Source organism: Trachemys scripta, chromosome 20 (assembly GCF_013100865.1).
Source record: "Trachemys scripta elegans isolate TJP31775 chromosome 20, CAS_Tse_1.0, whole genome shotgun sequence".
NCBI lineage: Eukaryota > Metazoa > Chordata > Testudines > Emydidae > Trachemys > Trachemys scripta.
In genome coordinates this window covers 10,447,432-10,461,901 of record NC_048317.1, presented here as the reverse complement: position 1 = coordinate 10,461,901, position 14,470 = coordinate 10,447,432, and the positions used below count along the sequence as shown (strand labels likewise).

Here is a 14,470-nt window from a genome sequence, read left to right as displayed (position 1 = left end):
CGACGTGTCACATGTCGGGGGAGTCAATCCCGATTGGGGGTCCCGGGGGGTGTCAGTGTCTGGGGGGAGTCGGGGGGGTCAGTCCCGGTTGGGGGTCCCAGGGGTGTCATGTCTGGGGGGAGTCGGTGGGGGGTCAGACCCGATTGGGGGTCCCCGGGGGTGTCAGTGTCTGGGGGGAGTCAATCCCGGTTGGGGGTCCCGGGGGTGTCAGTGTCTGGGGGGGTCAGTCCCAGAGGGGGGAGGAAATCAGTGGCTGGGGTCCGGGGGATCCCGGGGCTCGGTGGCTGGGAGGGTCCCGCCCCGCCCGGAGAAGGGGGAGGTCCCCGGGGGAGACAGAGGCTGGGTGCAGGGCACAGGAGCTCAGTCCCTGGGCCCTGGTCCGCGGAGGGGAGGGGGAGGAGCTTCGCCTCTCCGAGAACCGTGTCCCTTGCGGCAGCCCGTAGCGGCAGGTCACATGGTCTCACCTGGCCCAGGTGAGGGAGGGGCCGGACGCCGTTCACCTGGCTCGGCACAGGTAACTCCAGGGCCGGGCCTGGCCACCGACCCCCCGGCGGGAGGGACCCGCTTGGGGAGCCGCACCCCCCCGCGCCCGGCGGGAGCAGGCCCCGCCCTGCCCGGGTCGCTCCCCCCGAACACACTGCGGGGGGGGCGGACCCCGCCCCAGTCCCACCTCAGCGACCCCGCGGGGGGGGGCAGCCCCAGGGGTTCAGCCCCACCCCGGGGACACTCCCGCGGGCTGGGTGCTGGGGGGAGCGCGGTCCCTTGGAGCTGGGGCTTTCTCCCACACCCGCTCGGTGGCTGCTGATTTGTTTGCCTGGGGCGGTGGGTTTCATTTGCGGACCCCTTTGGAAATCTTAGGCACAGTGTGCAGAGCCCCCAGGGGTCCGCGGACCAGAGGTTGTAAACCACTGGCCTAGCGAGAGCCAAAGCAGCGGATTCCTTCCTGCCTTGAGGCGTGGGGACCTCTCCTTCCACCTCCCCACTGAACCAGTCTCCCCTACTTGTGACAACCCTCCTCCTCCAACATCTTTCCCCCCACCAGGCTCCCTTTTTCATAATATGACATTCACCTAAACACTCTGTATCCCCCTCCCCGCCAACCTGCTCGCTCTTGGTGGTGGGGGTGTGTGTGACATGCATGTTGTGCTACTTTTGTGTTGCTGGGCTTGGGAGGGTTCTGAGCTGCAGGTGGGATGACCGATCGGGTGTGTGTTCAAGAAATTGGATCAGCTTTCTAGGAAGCATGTGATTGACTGGAACCACAAACTCCAGTGCAGCCTTTGCCACTTCGTGCCCTGTGCTCTGAAAGAGCTGCTACAGACACAATCCCTACAGATCCAGCACTACACTAGATGCATGTCTGTTACTCTTTCCTTGGAAAATACTTTTAGTTAAGTTTTAAAAAAGTATCAGTATGCTGTGTTATTGGGAATGCCCAAGGTGTTTGTGTCAGAGGTAGATGTACCTCCGTTTATGTGAAAATAACTTTGTAGTGAATCTTCAGGAGAATGAACAGTTTATTATGATTTGTACAATAGTGGTGTCTAGGATTGCCAATGGAGATTGGCAGCTCCATTGTGCTAATGTACAAACGCATAGTGAGAGATAAGCTTATGATCTAAATAGACAAGACAGATGTGAGGTGAGAGGGGAAACTGAGGCACAGAGCAGCAAGGTGACTTGCCCCAAGTCACCCAGCAAATAAGTGGTAGAGCTGGGAATTGAACCTGGATATCCTGAGACCCAATCTACTGTCAGCAAAACCACTGTAAAGCAGATTTGAACCATGGCAGCAGGGTGGTTTTTGAATAAACTGTAAAAGCTATTGAGGGTTCCGTGTGTTTGGATGCAGGTCACATTAGAAATCAAGAAAGGATTAAATTTGAAATACAGTAGTTGGATGTTCTGAAAGGCCCCCTTTAATCCAGTGTTTCCAAATCCTCCGGTACTAGATAGGGATGAGTCAAAGCTGTGGCCAGCCTGGTTACTGGTTTACTGATGTAGATAATTCAGCTAGTTCTTATAACTCACTAGTTCTCAAACTTGTACTGGTGACCCCTTTCACTTAGCAAGCCTCTGAGTGCGACCCTCCCTTATAAATTAAAAACACTTATTTATATATTTAACACCATTATAAATGCTGGAGGCAAACCAGGGTTTGGGGTGGAGGCTGACAGCTCGTGACCCCCCATGAAATAACCTCATGACCCCCTGAGGGGTCCTGATCCCCAGTTTGAGAACCCCTGTTATAACTGATCTCGAAGGAGCTCTCCTCTCCCTCTCAGCAAGGAAAATCTTAAACCCTGGATAATGATGTTCTAACTACTCACAAATACCATTCATCTGAAATGGATGCTTAACCTCTTTAGAAGGACCGTGTTGGTTCAAGTAAGACTGATGCTTGAGGAGGAAGAAGGTTACCAACTTCAATTTCAGTGTCAATTTAGCAAGTGGGTTTTAACCCAAATATTTATTTGCCATTGTTAGGCAGCTGGTTACAATTTAGCATCTGGGCTTATAGTCAAAGGGAACACGTCTCTGGAATCCTGGTAGTTGGGCTTTGACCATAGTTCGATATCTGTGTTGGCTGAGAAGTCTTTATAGTCTTAAACTTGTGATCTTGTGGTGAATACAGTGTGCAGCTGTGATCTAATGGATTGAGCACAGGGTGTGAGCCGGAGATAGGTTCTATCCCTGACACTGCATTTTGCACAACCTTAGATAAGTCATTTAACCGCTGTGCCTCAGATTTTTTTTCTTCTACAGTGGAGATAATACCCACTTTATAAGGTACTTTGAAACCTCGGGATACTAAGTGCTATATAAATGACCATTACTTTATGGGCTTTGGATATATGTCATTCTTTTAACATGACCTCTGTATTATGAGTAATCCGTCTTCCTGCTGACCAAAAATGGCTCTCCACTTGGAGAGTTTGATCAGCTCAGATGGGTTTTTTGGTGCATGAAAACTTGATGAAATTGAGCAAAAGCTGATGGCCTGACTCAAAAGTCCCGAGCACCCACAGCTCCCGGTGAAGGCAATGCGAGCTGGGGGTGCTTATCCCGATTTTCAAAAGGTGCTATCTGAGTTTTTTTATTTAAAATGTCTAGGAGTAAGGGAAGGGGAACTCTCAGGGTATGTGTTAATCTTATAAAATACATAAGTGAGACCAGATTGTCTGAAGAAGAGCTCTGTGTAGCTCAAAAGCTCGTCTCTCTCACCAACAGAAGGTGGTCCAGTAAAAGATATTACCTCCCCCACCTTGTCTCTCTAATATCCTGGGGCCAACCCGGCTACAACACTGCAAAATACATAAGTATCAGCCAAGGCTAATGTCCATGGAAAACAGCGGAACAAAGGCTAGGGAAGCTTATCTCCAATGTATAAATATCTGCCAAGCACTCCCAGTCCCCATGTCTGTTACTTTGGCAGAACTACTTTAAAAAGTGGCAGTGGTCATCCTAGTTAGGGTAGGAGTAGGGAGGTTCTGTTACCTTTGTATTTGATACTGGTATGACCACTGTTGGAATACTGTGTCCGGTTCTGGTGTCCACATTTTAAGAAGGAAGTTGATACATAGGAGAGGGTTCTGAAGAGATCCGCAAAAACGATGACAGGATTGAAAAGCGTGCCTTATAGCGATAGACTCATGCAGCTCCATCTGTTTAGCTTAACAAAGAGAAGTTAAGGGGTGACTTGATCCCAGTACCTATAGGGAGCAAATATTTGATAGTAGAATCATAGAAATGTAGGGTTGGAAGGGACCTCGAGAAGCCATCAAGTCCACCCCCCTGCACTGAGGTGGGACCAAGTCCATCCCTGACAGGTGTTTGTCCAACTTGTTTTTAAAAGCTTTCAAAGATGAGGACTCCACAGCCTCCCTTGAAAGCTTATTCCAGAGCTTAACTCCCTTATAGTTAGAAAGTTTTTCCTAATATCTCACCTTGCTGCAGATTAAGCCCCTTATTTCATGTCCTACCTTCAGTGGACATGGAGAATACAATAATTGATCACCCTTCTCCTTTATAGCAGCTCTTAACATATTGGAAGAGTGATCCGGTCGCCCCTCAGCCTTCTTTCCTCAAGACTAAACATGCACAGGTTTTTCTACCTTTCCTCATAGCTCAGGTTTTCTAAACCTCTTATCATTTTTGTTGCTCTCCTCAGGACTCTTTCCAATTTGTCCCCATCCTTCCTAAACTGTGGTATTCAGAATGAGACACAGTACTCCAGCTGGGGCCTCACCAGTGCCGAACAGAGCAGGGCAATTGCCACCTGTGTTTTACATAAACACCCACTTTTGATACATCCCAGAATCATAGGCCTTGGCTACACTTACCAGCTAGTTCGACGGCTGGAAATCGAAGTTCTGGGTTCGACTTATCGCGTCTAGTCTGGACGCGATAAGTCGAACCCGGAAGTGCTTGCCGTCGACTGCGGTACTCCAGCTCGGCGAGAGGAGTACCGCGGAGTCGACGGGGGAGCCTGCCTGCCGCGTGTGGACCAAGGTAAGTTCGAACTAAGGTACTTCGACTTCAGCTACGTTATTCACGTAGCTGAAGTTGCGTATCTTAGTTCGAATTGGGGGGGGTAGTGTAGACCAAGCCATAGTTGCCTTTTTTTCAGCTGAATCACATTGACAACTCATTCAGTTTGTGGTCCATTATAGTCCCCAGATCTTTTTCAGCAATTTTGAAGTTGAGCATCTGATTATTCCTTCCTAACTGAAGTAATTTACACTTGTCTTTACTGAATTTCATCTTGTTGAATTCAGACCAGTTTGTTAAGATCATTTTGAATTTTAAACCTGTCCTCCAAAGGGCTTACAACCCCTCCCAGTTTGGTGTCATCTGCAAATTTTATAAGCATGCTCTCTACTCCATTATCCAAGTCATTAATGAAAATATTGAATAGTACAGAACCCAGGACTAACCCCTGTGGGACTCCCAATTTGACATCAAAACATTGATAACTATCCAAGTACAGTCTTTCAATCAGTTGTACACCCACCTTATAGTCATTTCACTTAGACCATATTTCCCTAGTTTGCTGATGAGAATGTCATGTGGAACTGTGTCAGAAGCCTTACTAAAATCAAGGTATATCACATCTACTGCTTCCCCCAGGTCAGTAATCCTATCAAAGAAGGAAATTAAGTTGGTTTGGCATGATTTGTTCTTGACAAATCCATGCTGGCTATTCCTTATAAACCTTTTATCCTCCAGGTGCTTATAAATTATTTAATAATTTGCTTCAGTATCTTTTCAGGTATTGAAATTAAGCTGACTGGTCTGTAATTCCCCAGATCCTCCTTGTTCCCCTTTTGAAAGATAGGTACTATGTTCAGCCTTCTCTTGGTCTGGAACCTCTCCCATCCTGCAGGAGTTCTCAAAGATAATTGCTAATGGCTCCAAGATTGCTTCAACTGGTTCCTTAAGCACCCTAGCATGAATTTCATGAGGCCCTGCTGACTTGAATACATCTAACATATTTAAATATTCTTTAACCTGTTTTGGCTTGTGTTCCTTCAATGTTCATTGTGTTGAGTATCTGGTCATCATTAACCTTTTTAGTGAAGACTGAAGCAAAATAGGGATTAAGCACCTCAGCTTTCTTGATGTCACCAGTTATTAGTTCTCCTTCCCCACTAAGTAGAGGACCTCCACTTTCTTTCATCTTTCTCTTGCTCCTAATGTAATTAAAGAACCTCTTCTTATTGCCTTTTATGACCCCGGCTAGGTGTAACTCATTTTGTGCCTTAGTCTATCTGATTTTGTCCCTACATACGTGTGCTGTTCTTTTGTACCCCTCCTTAGCAATTTGACAATGTTTCCACATTTTGTAGGATTCCTTTTTGATTTTCAGGTAATTTAAAGAGCTCATAATGGAGCTATATTGGCTTCTTACTATTCTTCCGATCTTTCCTTTGCTTCGGAATAGGTTGCAGTTGTGCCTTTAATATTGTCTCCTTGAGGAACTGCCAGCTCTCTTGAACTCCCTTTTCCCTTAGATTTTCTTCCCATGGGACCTACCTACCAGTTCTGAGTCTGTTGAAGTCTGCTTTTTTGAAGTCCATTATCCTCATTCTGCTGCTTCCACTCCTTTTCTTTAGAGTCGTGAAATCTATCACTTCATGTTCACTGTCACCCACATTGCCTTTCGCTTTCAGATTCACTACCACTTCCTCCCTGTTGGTCAGTATTAAGTCTAAAATGGCAGTCCTCCTGGTTACTTCCTCCACTTTCTGGAACAAAAAATTGGGCTCTTCAATCTAGCAGACAAAGGTATAACAAGATCCAGTGGCTGGGAGTTGATATCTACTGGACAGCTTTGGAACCCAAAGAGAGTGGGAGAAAATAGTTACAATAACAGAGTCATAGAATATCAGTGTTGGAAGGGACCTCAGGAGGTCATCTAGTCCAACCCGCTGCTCAAAGCAGGACCAATCCCCAGACAGATTTTTACCCCTGTTCCCTAAATGGCCCCCTCAAGGATTGAACTCACAACCCTGGGTTTAGCAGGCTAATGCACAAACCACTGAACTATACCTCCCCCCCAACAGCACAGAGAGGGAGAGACTGACATAGCTTGGTTCAAGCATTGGGCTGCATGAATTTATTTTTCCTCATAACACATGGGGACTTATATATTCGACTCTCATTTGGTAAATTCAAGGATCTAAATTTAAGCATATTGCATTCGAAGAGGGTGTGTGGAGATCAGGGAGTGGTGGAAAGTTGTACCCTTTAAGGCTGTTTGTTTTTCATTTGCCACAGTGGTAGCCACTGCTAGCCCAGGCCTCAAGGGTAGAGCAATGTAATGGTCACATGCAGCATGACATTGAACTTGTATGTAAAAGCCACATCAAAGCTTTACTCCGGAGGTCTGATTTGAGACTAATTTGGCATCTACATTCAGTTCCCTGAAAACATCTGCAATCGAAATGAAAAGAGAAACAAAATCAGTTTTTCCTTCAGTGCTTTTTGCGTACGACATGACACTGATTGCCAGCCACATTCAGCAACAGCTGTGCCACCATTGCCAAATCCCCTGAATTTGCTTTAGCACCAAGTAGCTTAGAGCTCACTGTCTTGGTCAGCTGCTTGTCTAATGATCAGTTAGTTGTCATCTCCTCCTAGGCACGATGTGTTTTGAAATGGATATGGCTTATTCTTAGAGCCTAGTTTAAGCCCAAAGAATGCAAGACGAAAGGGAAACTGTTCAAAAGAAGGTAGAATGTGTAAAGGGAAACTGCGAGCTGGCACCACGCGCCTTCTGAACAACTTCAGAGTCTGAATCTCCCTCCATTTGCCCTGGGGAAGCTCTTCTGAAGGTTATAGTGACTCTGATGCCACTAAAAGTAGCATTTTAAAAAATAAGTGGCTTTTCTGGCTTGGTGCTTCCTTTTGGAAGGCACTTAAAACTCGATGATTAAAGCATGAGTACAGGCACTGCAGGGAACATTGCCCTGGTCAGGGGTTGGGCAGCCGTTCTCAAACTTCATTGCACCGTGACCCCCTTCTGACAACATAAATTACTACATGACCCCAGGAGGGGGGACCGAAGCCTGAGCCTGCCTGAGTCCCGCTGCCCGGGGTGGTATGGCCAAAGCCCGAGGGCTTCAGCCCTGGGTAGGGGGCCTGTAACCTGATCCCTGTCACCACGGGCCAAAGCCTGAGGCTTGCCACCCGGGGCTTGAAGCCCTCAGGCTTCAGCTTTAGCCCCAGCAAGTCTAACGCCAGCCCTGGTGACCCCATTAAAACAGGGTCATGACCCACTTTGGGGTCCCCGCCCACAGTTTGAGAACCGCTGGGCTAGATGATCCAGGTCTCGTCCTTCTCTGAGGATTCTTAGACGCAGGCTGGAGACAAAGTTACTGTGACAATGGCTCTACATTTGACATGAGACCTTCTTGTTCTTCAGGTGCCTGAGGTGGTGAGCCATGCTGGGCAGGAGAACAAGACACCCCCAAGAAATCAGCAAGCACCGGATGAACCTGTCCCACCAGGATGCTGTGCCCCAAAGGATCAGCCCATCCAAAGAGTGTGACATCAGCCTGGAGGTGTTCAGCAAATCCACACCTGAACTCAAACAGAGCCGCAAGCTGGCACAGCAGGCCCGGGACAGGAGAGCCCGCAAAGCTGACCTCAAAGACTCCAATGGGAGGGAGGCAGAAACAATTACCTTTATTTCTGGCACAGCAGAGGCTCCCCAGACCCAGAGCTTGTGCTGTCTTTCTTTGTCTCAGGCCTGGAACGCCTCCAAGGCTGTTCTCTGCTGTATAGTGACCTGTGGGGGCTGCTTTAAGAATTGCGGCATTCACATCCCCTGCCTGGGTCACACTGAGACTTCGATTGATGATGGAAGAAACAGAGAGCAAAATGGACGTGTGCCTAGCAACAGCCCTGCCAACATCTCCCCCGTTGAAAAGAATGGGAACCAGATCAAAAAGAACACTATGGGGAGCAGCTTCAGTTACCCAGATGTGAAACTGAAGGGGATCCCTGTCTATCCGAACCGGAGCCCTGGCAACCATACAGATGCAGATTCGTGCTACAAAGAGCCCCTGCCAGAGAAGACCTTCAGGAACAGCATAGAAAAGCCACCACTCCCCAGCAGCCACCGGAGCTCGGAGGAGTATTACTCCTTCCACGAGTCTGATCTGGATCTCAGTGAGTTGAGCAGCTCTATGTCCAGCAAAGAGATCGATGTCTTGATCTTCAAGAAACTGACAGAGCTCTTCAGCGTCCATCAGATTGACGAGCTGGCCAAGTGCACGTCAGACACTGTCTTCCTGGAGAAGACCAACAAGATCTCAGACCTGATCAATAGCATCACTCAGGACTACAACCTGGATGAGCAGGATGCTGAGTGCCGGCTAGTCCGAGGCATTATACGTATCAGCACCCGGAAGAGCAGGGTCCGGCCCCCCATTTCCATTCCTGCCACCAAGAGCCACGAGGAGAAGGCAAGCAGAGGAAACGCACCGGACAGCGGCAATGAAACCATGCTGGAGTCCCTAATCACCAGCCAAGACGGTACGTGCAAGTCCCTTGTCCACACTAGCTTTGCAGCTCAGTTCCCTGTGTTTGAGAGCTGGGTTCACCTTGGGATATGGAACCCCAGACTCGTGAGAGCTCCTGCTTTGGAGTTTGCAGGGAGTAGAGTTGGAAACTGAACTGTAGCATCAAGGTTATTTTCCTGAATTGGGGGAATCTCATTCCCCTTCTAAACCCTGAAGTTGGCCACTTAATACTACCCATGTCCCTGAGAACCCACTTTGCAGCTATTATCCTTCTGCATAACTCACCATACTTTACTCTGCCAGAGGGGTTTGCGCTGAGTGATATAAGGGGCTGGCCATACACTAGTCCTGGCTCGCCTCCCTAACCCCATCTTAGGAAGCAAAGCCATGAGTCAAACTCAGGTCACTGGGATGATCAGATCTGGCATATGCCAGAGCACTTCCACTAAGGCTAGTAAGTTGGCCTTCTTAATTATCTTTGACCAATGTTATTGTTGGATAATGTTCGCCTCCTGATGCTTTCTTCCCCATGCCTCATTCTCAAGCCAAAGGAATCTCAGTTTCTCTGCCTGTAGCATGAAGGAACTTTCCCAGCCCAGTAACAACTCTGAAACAATTGTTGTCTATCAACAACCTTGGAAAGCTGGCTGGGCTGGGGGGTGGTTTCACCATGTTAATTTTCTAATCTCTTTCATTCCGCTTCCGGAAAGCCTTTCCTTCCCCCACTCTCACCCTTAACTTAGACTCCAGTAACGTAACCTGATACACTTCCAGACTTAACTGCACATTGAGGCCAGTCACTAGCTTGTCCCCTATCGTTCTTCTCTTAGGTGTTAGTTACCTGCAAGTATCTCAAATGCTGCCTAACCCTGAAAGAAAAGGGGGAAACTGCCGACAGAGTGTGAGGGCCTCTTTCTTTGGAATATGCACCCCTCCTTGTCCGAGTACCTGAAACTGCTCACCTGCAGGACATGCCACAAGGCGCGCTGTCTTAGGGCTCTTGAAGAAGCAAATATTGTTGGATGTGATGGGGAAAGAGTAAGACTATTCTATTTTTGGGCTGGCTGGTTATGTAGTTTTAGGGGTGCTGTTCCTTTAGCCTATTTAAATAGTTGTCAGAGGCACAAGAATGTTTCTTAAACCTAAAGAATAAAGAAGTAGTGAGCTTAGCCCTGATAGCCAGCTGGATACGTGCAAGTGATAGTGGCTATGGGGAGAGAGCGTTATATGATGCTGGCAGCTGTGTCTGCACATGGCACCATATACACCTTCAGTCTTTCCCCTCTCAGCACTTCTGAATTTTCTTTCCAGATTTGGCTGTGCAGATATCAGAGGAAACCACAGCAGATGTGATAGCCAGGAACATGAGGCCGTTCAGCGCTGCAGGTAACACCTCCGTGTCTCTCTCAGAGAGAAAGCAAAAGCTCTTCCAACTTCCAGCTGTGACTTTGGGAGGTGGCACTTATTGAATAGAGGCCATTTCCTTCCTTGGGAGGACCCAGGATAGTCCCCAGATATACTGCAGTGGTGATGGAGCTTCCCAAAACCTCCCCTACTGCACATGGCCTCAGTTCTCAGTCTGTAACACAAGACTAGTACCCACCTCTCGGGGTGTTGTGAAGCTTACGGCTGGACTCTAGAAATGCAGGGTGGTGGCTTTGAACCTGTGCTAGAGTCTCATGATGCTCCTCATTTAGACCTTTACTCTAAAGGGAAGGAAACAAAGATCAGAGTTTATACAACTCCCTCCCCACACTTCTCCTGGGGCCTGAGACCAAGCCTGAGGGTTTTCAGTCCCCAAACCTTCTGACAAAGTTTGAAGGGAAGTGAAAGCATAGTTAGGATGGGATTTTGACTTCAGTCTGAGGGTAACTTGCAGCGAAGTGAAGCAGCAGGGGTGAATTATTTACCAGCAGATGCCTTGGGCTCTGTTCCTCTCCCATGTTGCTTTGAATGTTTTGCATCAGAGAGCGGCCTTAGGCTGAGCTGTTAGTTCCCCTGTGTGTGTGTGAAGTGACAGGATCTCTTCTGAAAGTTGCCTCTGATACTCTGGGCTATTCCCTGCCTGAGGGGGTCATGCTGCTTTCTCTTCCCTCGAGATATATACGAGATACGTATTTGAGAACGCAAGACCCTTCGTGGCAGCTGTATCTGTCTAGCTCCTGAGGATTTTGCTGCTGAGTTTGTGCCATTTTATGTGAACTTATCCTTTCCCCCCCCCTCCCCCCCCCCCCTCTTTTTTTTTTTCTCAAGGGTCTCCAATGAGCAGAGCTTCCTCCTACCAGGACACAGAGACTGATTCGTCTGGAGCACCGCTGCTTCAGGTTTACTGTTAGGATAATGGACCAAGGCAGCGCTCTGTGGCGGGAGAGGTCGCTGGGCCTTACAGCACACAGAGCTCCTCCTCTCTTTTAATATAAAATGTGCTATGCCACTTTATTTTCTTCAGTTCTCTTTTTCCCTTGTTAAAGTTCAACTTGCCCCTCAATCTGTGGGGCGCATTGGATTTTTTTTATGTGGGGGATCATAAAAGAACTTTGAGGAAATGGACCATGAATCTAGTGAACTTACTCAGACGGTGGGACGTGAGTTCTGGGAACAGAAGATGGACCAGGGGATCCTGACAAAGGGAATTTGTTCTGCCTTTGTGGGAACATGCAGTTCTACTTCCACGCTTGGAGTGCAGTTTTAGTACCCAGCCAGACGTCAGCCATCCAGCTGTTGCCCAGCGCCAAAAGTCAGCTGTACAGTTTTTGCCCTTCCGGCACTGTAGATGTTAATGTATGTTGTGTAGCTTTGTTGATGATCTTTCCCCCACCCCAGGAATGTCTTTCCATTGTAGCAATTCTGTTGAGGTGAACACCAAGGCTGTAAGAACACCCAGCTGTTTAAGATCCCAGATCTCTACTTACTGTTGCTGGCCTTGATGGTCCCAGAGGCTGAGTCCTCTATGCACAGTAGCCAGACAAGCTTTCTTGACAAAGTGCCTTACGCCTGTCCTGGAGGGAACACCTCAGAAAAGAGAGGGTAGTTCAGCCTCCGGGGTTTGTTTAATCTTTGGCCTCTTTGTAGTGGATGCCAACAAAGCAACCAAGCCAATTTAGTGCTAGTTGCAGTGTGGACAACTTGTTGATGAGACTAACTGGACTGAGACCCAACTCTGGTCTCTCAGGTTATCATGCAACCACTGAATTACAACTTTAAATCACTGCCAGTCTGGTGAGAACCACTGACATGAGGTATTAAATAGACACAGGTGTTGATTTATAACTCGTTTGCCAATCAGCTTTTCTCTCACTCATCTGCCGAGGCTCCCATTGCCCTTGATGGTCATGTTAACTGTTGGAGAAAGCTCTGAACTTGGGTCTTGGCAGGTAAGCGAAAGACCAGACTTCTTTTAAGATTACAAATCAGTCCTCCCTGTAACTCTGCCTGTGTGTTTGAGATCTTAAATGCTCCTTAGAAAGGCTCTCTGGAAAACTTCGCTGTTGCCTTTAAAGGGAGGGAGAAGGGCTTTGTGGGGGAACTCTTCATGAAGTGTATGTAGGGAACTGATTATTCCTGTGTAAGTGTGACTCTCACTCCCCTTCGCCCAGGGGTGTTCAGCATGCTCACCCTCTCCCTTAGGAGTGGTGCCCTCCCTCCTGCATCCCGTTACAAAAGAACAGGTAGTGTCGCCACCCTAAAGGCACCAAACTGGGTGACCTTGAGGGCTGCAGCTTTGCAGAAGCCTGAGGGCTGCACCTCGCTGGCATCTCCACTGGCTCGTTTATCAGGAAATGAACACACCCAGCCATGAGATTTGTTTATACACTTTGGTGCCTTAGCAGGGGAATAGAAAATGTTCGTTGGTGGCATTAACCAGCAATGAAACCGAAGTGTCCAGTGCTGCTAGAGACAGAGTGGCAAAGGTGGGCTCTGGCCCTGGTGTAGGCCGCACTTCTGTGCTTAAGCTAAGGGAAGGTGTCTTGAGCTTGTAGGTTGGGACTCCGCAGTCTGTGTTCGCTTCCTGTGCTTTTCAAAGATTTGGAGCTTTTAGTTCCTCACTTCACTAAGTAGGGCTTATATAGCTGCCAGTTGTGGACAGAGCCCCTGTGAAACACGCCATTCGCCTGAGCCACATTTAAGTCCCACTCAGACCTACTTGCTGTTCTTGTAAATCACTTGCTTTTAAAAAATACAGATTCAATCCTATCCCTTGAAACATCAGAAACACTGGCTCACGAATCGGCGCTGACTTGGCAGTGATATTTAGGCTAAATAACCGATCCCACAGCACTTTGAAGCTTCTCCCACATTTGGCTGTGTTTTCGTGTGGCTCTGTGTTCCACGTTGGGGCCTTTGGCGGGCTCAGAGGGATGGTCTGGCAATGCAGGAGCCACTAAAGTTTTGGTGAGTTGATTGTTTTTCCTTAGGCTTTGTTTTTAAAGCAATGAAATGTAAATTTGAAAAAAAAAACCCTCCCTCTTGTTCATGACCCAAAGTAGTGGCTAGGACTCCTGGCAAACAGAGAGTGACTGTAAATACGTAATATTTCGCATACTACATTTGATGGGCCTTGCTGACTCCTGAACTAGTTTGTAAATATGTACTTTTACTTTTTAAAATGGACATTTCCGTGACAAGGTAGCCTGGTGCCTACTGCTGGGACAAACTGGGCAGTAGGTTGCATATAGCACCTATGACGAGGCAGTTCCATGAAGACCTGCCCATGGCTGCTGCCCAGATGCAATAGCAGACTTTTACAACTGTTTGTACAGCCACTTGTGCCAATAGTGCCTGACAATGGATGTGGATTAAAACGCCGAGTGGAAAAAAAGGTGGGTGTTGGAGGTGTAAAACTATCCCTGAAACCGGCAAACCTGTTGTATGTTATGTTTGACTCTGTCTTGCTTGTTTTGTTTTTTTAATTGCTCCCTATTTAATTATGCTTTACATTTCAACCCGAAGCAGATTTTAAGCACAGCCTTTGCTGAAGGGTCTGGGAGAGAAGGGAGTGTGTAGTGCCCTGCAGCTGGCAGACAGCAGTGCTCCAGCTAGAAGTTTCTCTTGTGGTTGACCGTTGTGTTAAGTCTCTGTCCCCCTTTTTTTTTCAGTTAATTTAATGCAGCCTGGTGTCTGGGGAGCAATGGGGGTCTGTGTAAATAAAGTAGCCTCTTGGGAGCTGTCTGTGTGCAGGGAAATGTGTGTGTGTGTGGGGGGGGGTAATAAAGGGGAGCCTGTCACTGACAATTCTACAGAACTGAGGCCAAAGTGGGGACAATCTTTTCTACAGTGTGTCTCTTCCCCCCTCCCCCCCCCCAAATCTTGTGCTGATTTAATCCATCTGGAGGAGCCACACCCTCATGAAGGGTGTGGGGATGGGGGGGGGGGAGGTCAGAGTTTTTTGTTCTCTTGACCCTCTGACTTGAAGGACCAGTTTTGCCTTTTTAAAGTCAGTT

General features: G+C 48.0%; 1 protein-coding gene across 2 annotated transcripts in view; it reads left to right on the top strand.

The window, feature by feature from the left end:
• Positions 1–14,158, top strand: part of KDF1 (keratinocyte differentiation factor 1) — a 23,055-nt gene extending 8,897 nt beyond the window's left edge. The window contains exons 1-4 of one of the 2 annotated variants that reach the window (XM_034754303.1): positions 409–514; positions 7,928–9,042; positions 10,341–10,415; positions 11,283–14,158. In XM_034754303.1, the coding sequence (XP_034610194.1) occupies positions 7,947–9,042; positions 10,341–10,415; positions 11,283–11,365 (1,254 nt within the window). In that variant the 5' untranslated portion in view covers positions 409–514; positions 7,928–7,946 and the 3' untranslated portion in view covers positions 11,366–14,158. Of the gene's footprint in view, positions 1–408; positions 515–7,927; positions 9,043–10,340; positions 10,416–11,282 lie in introns of those variants that run through there. The other variant, XM_034754304.1, reaches the window with a different exon arrangement.
• The last annotated feature ends 312 nt before the right edge of the window (positions 14,159–14,470 follow it).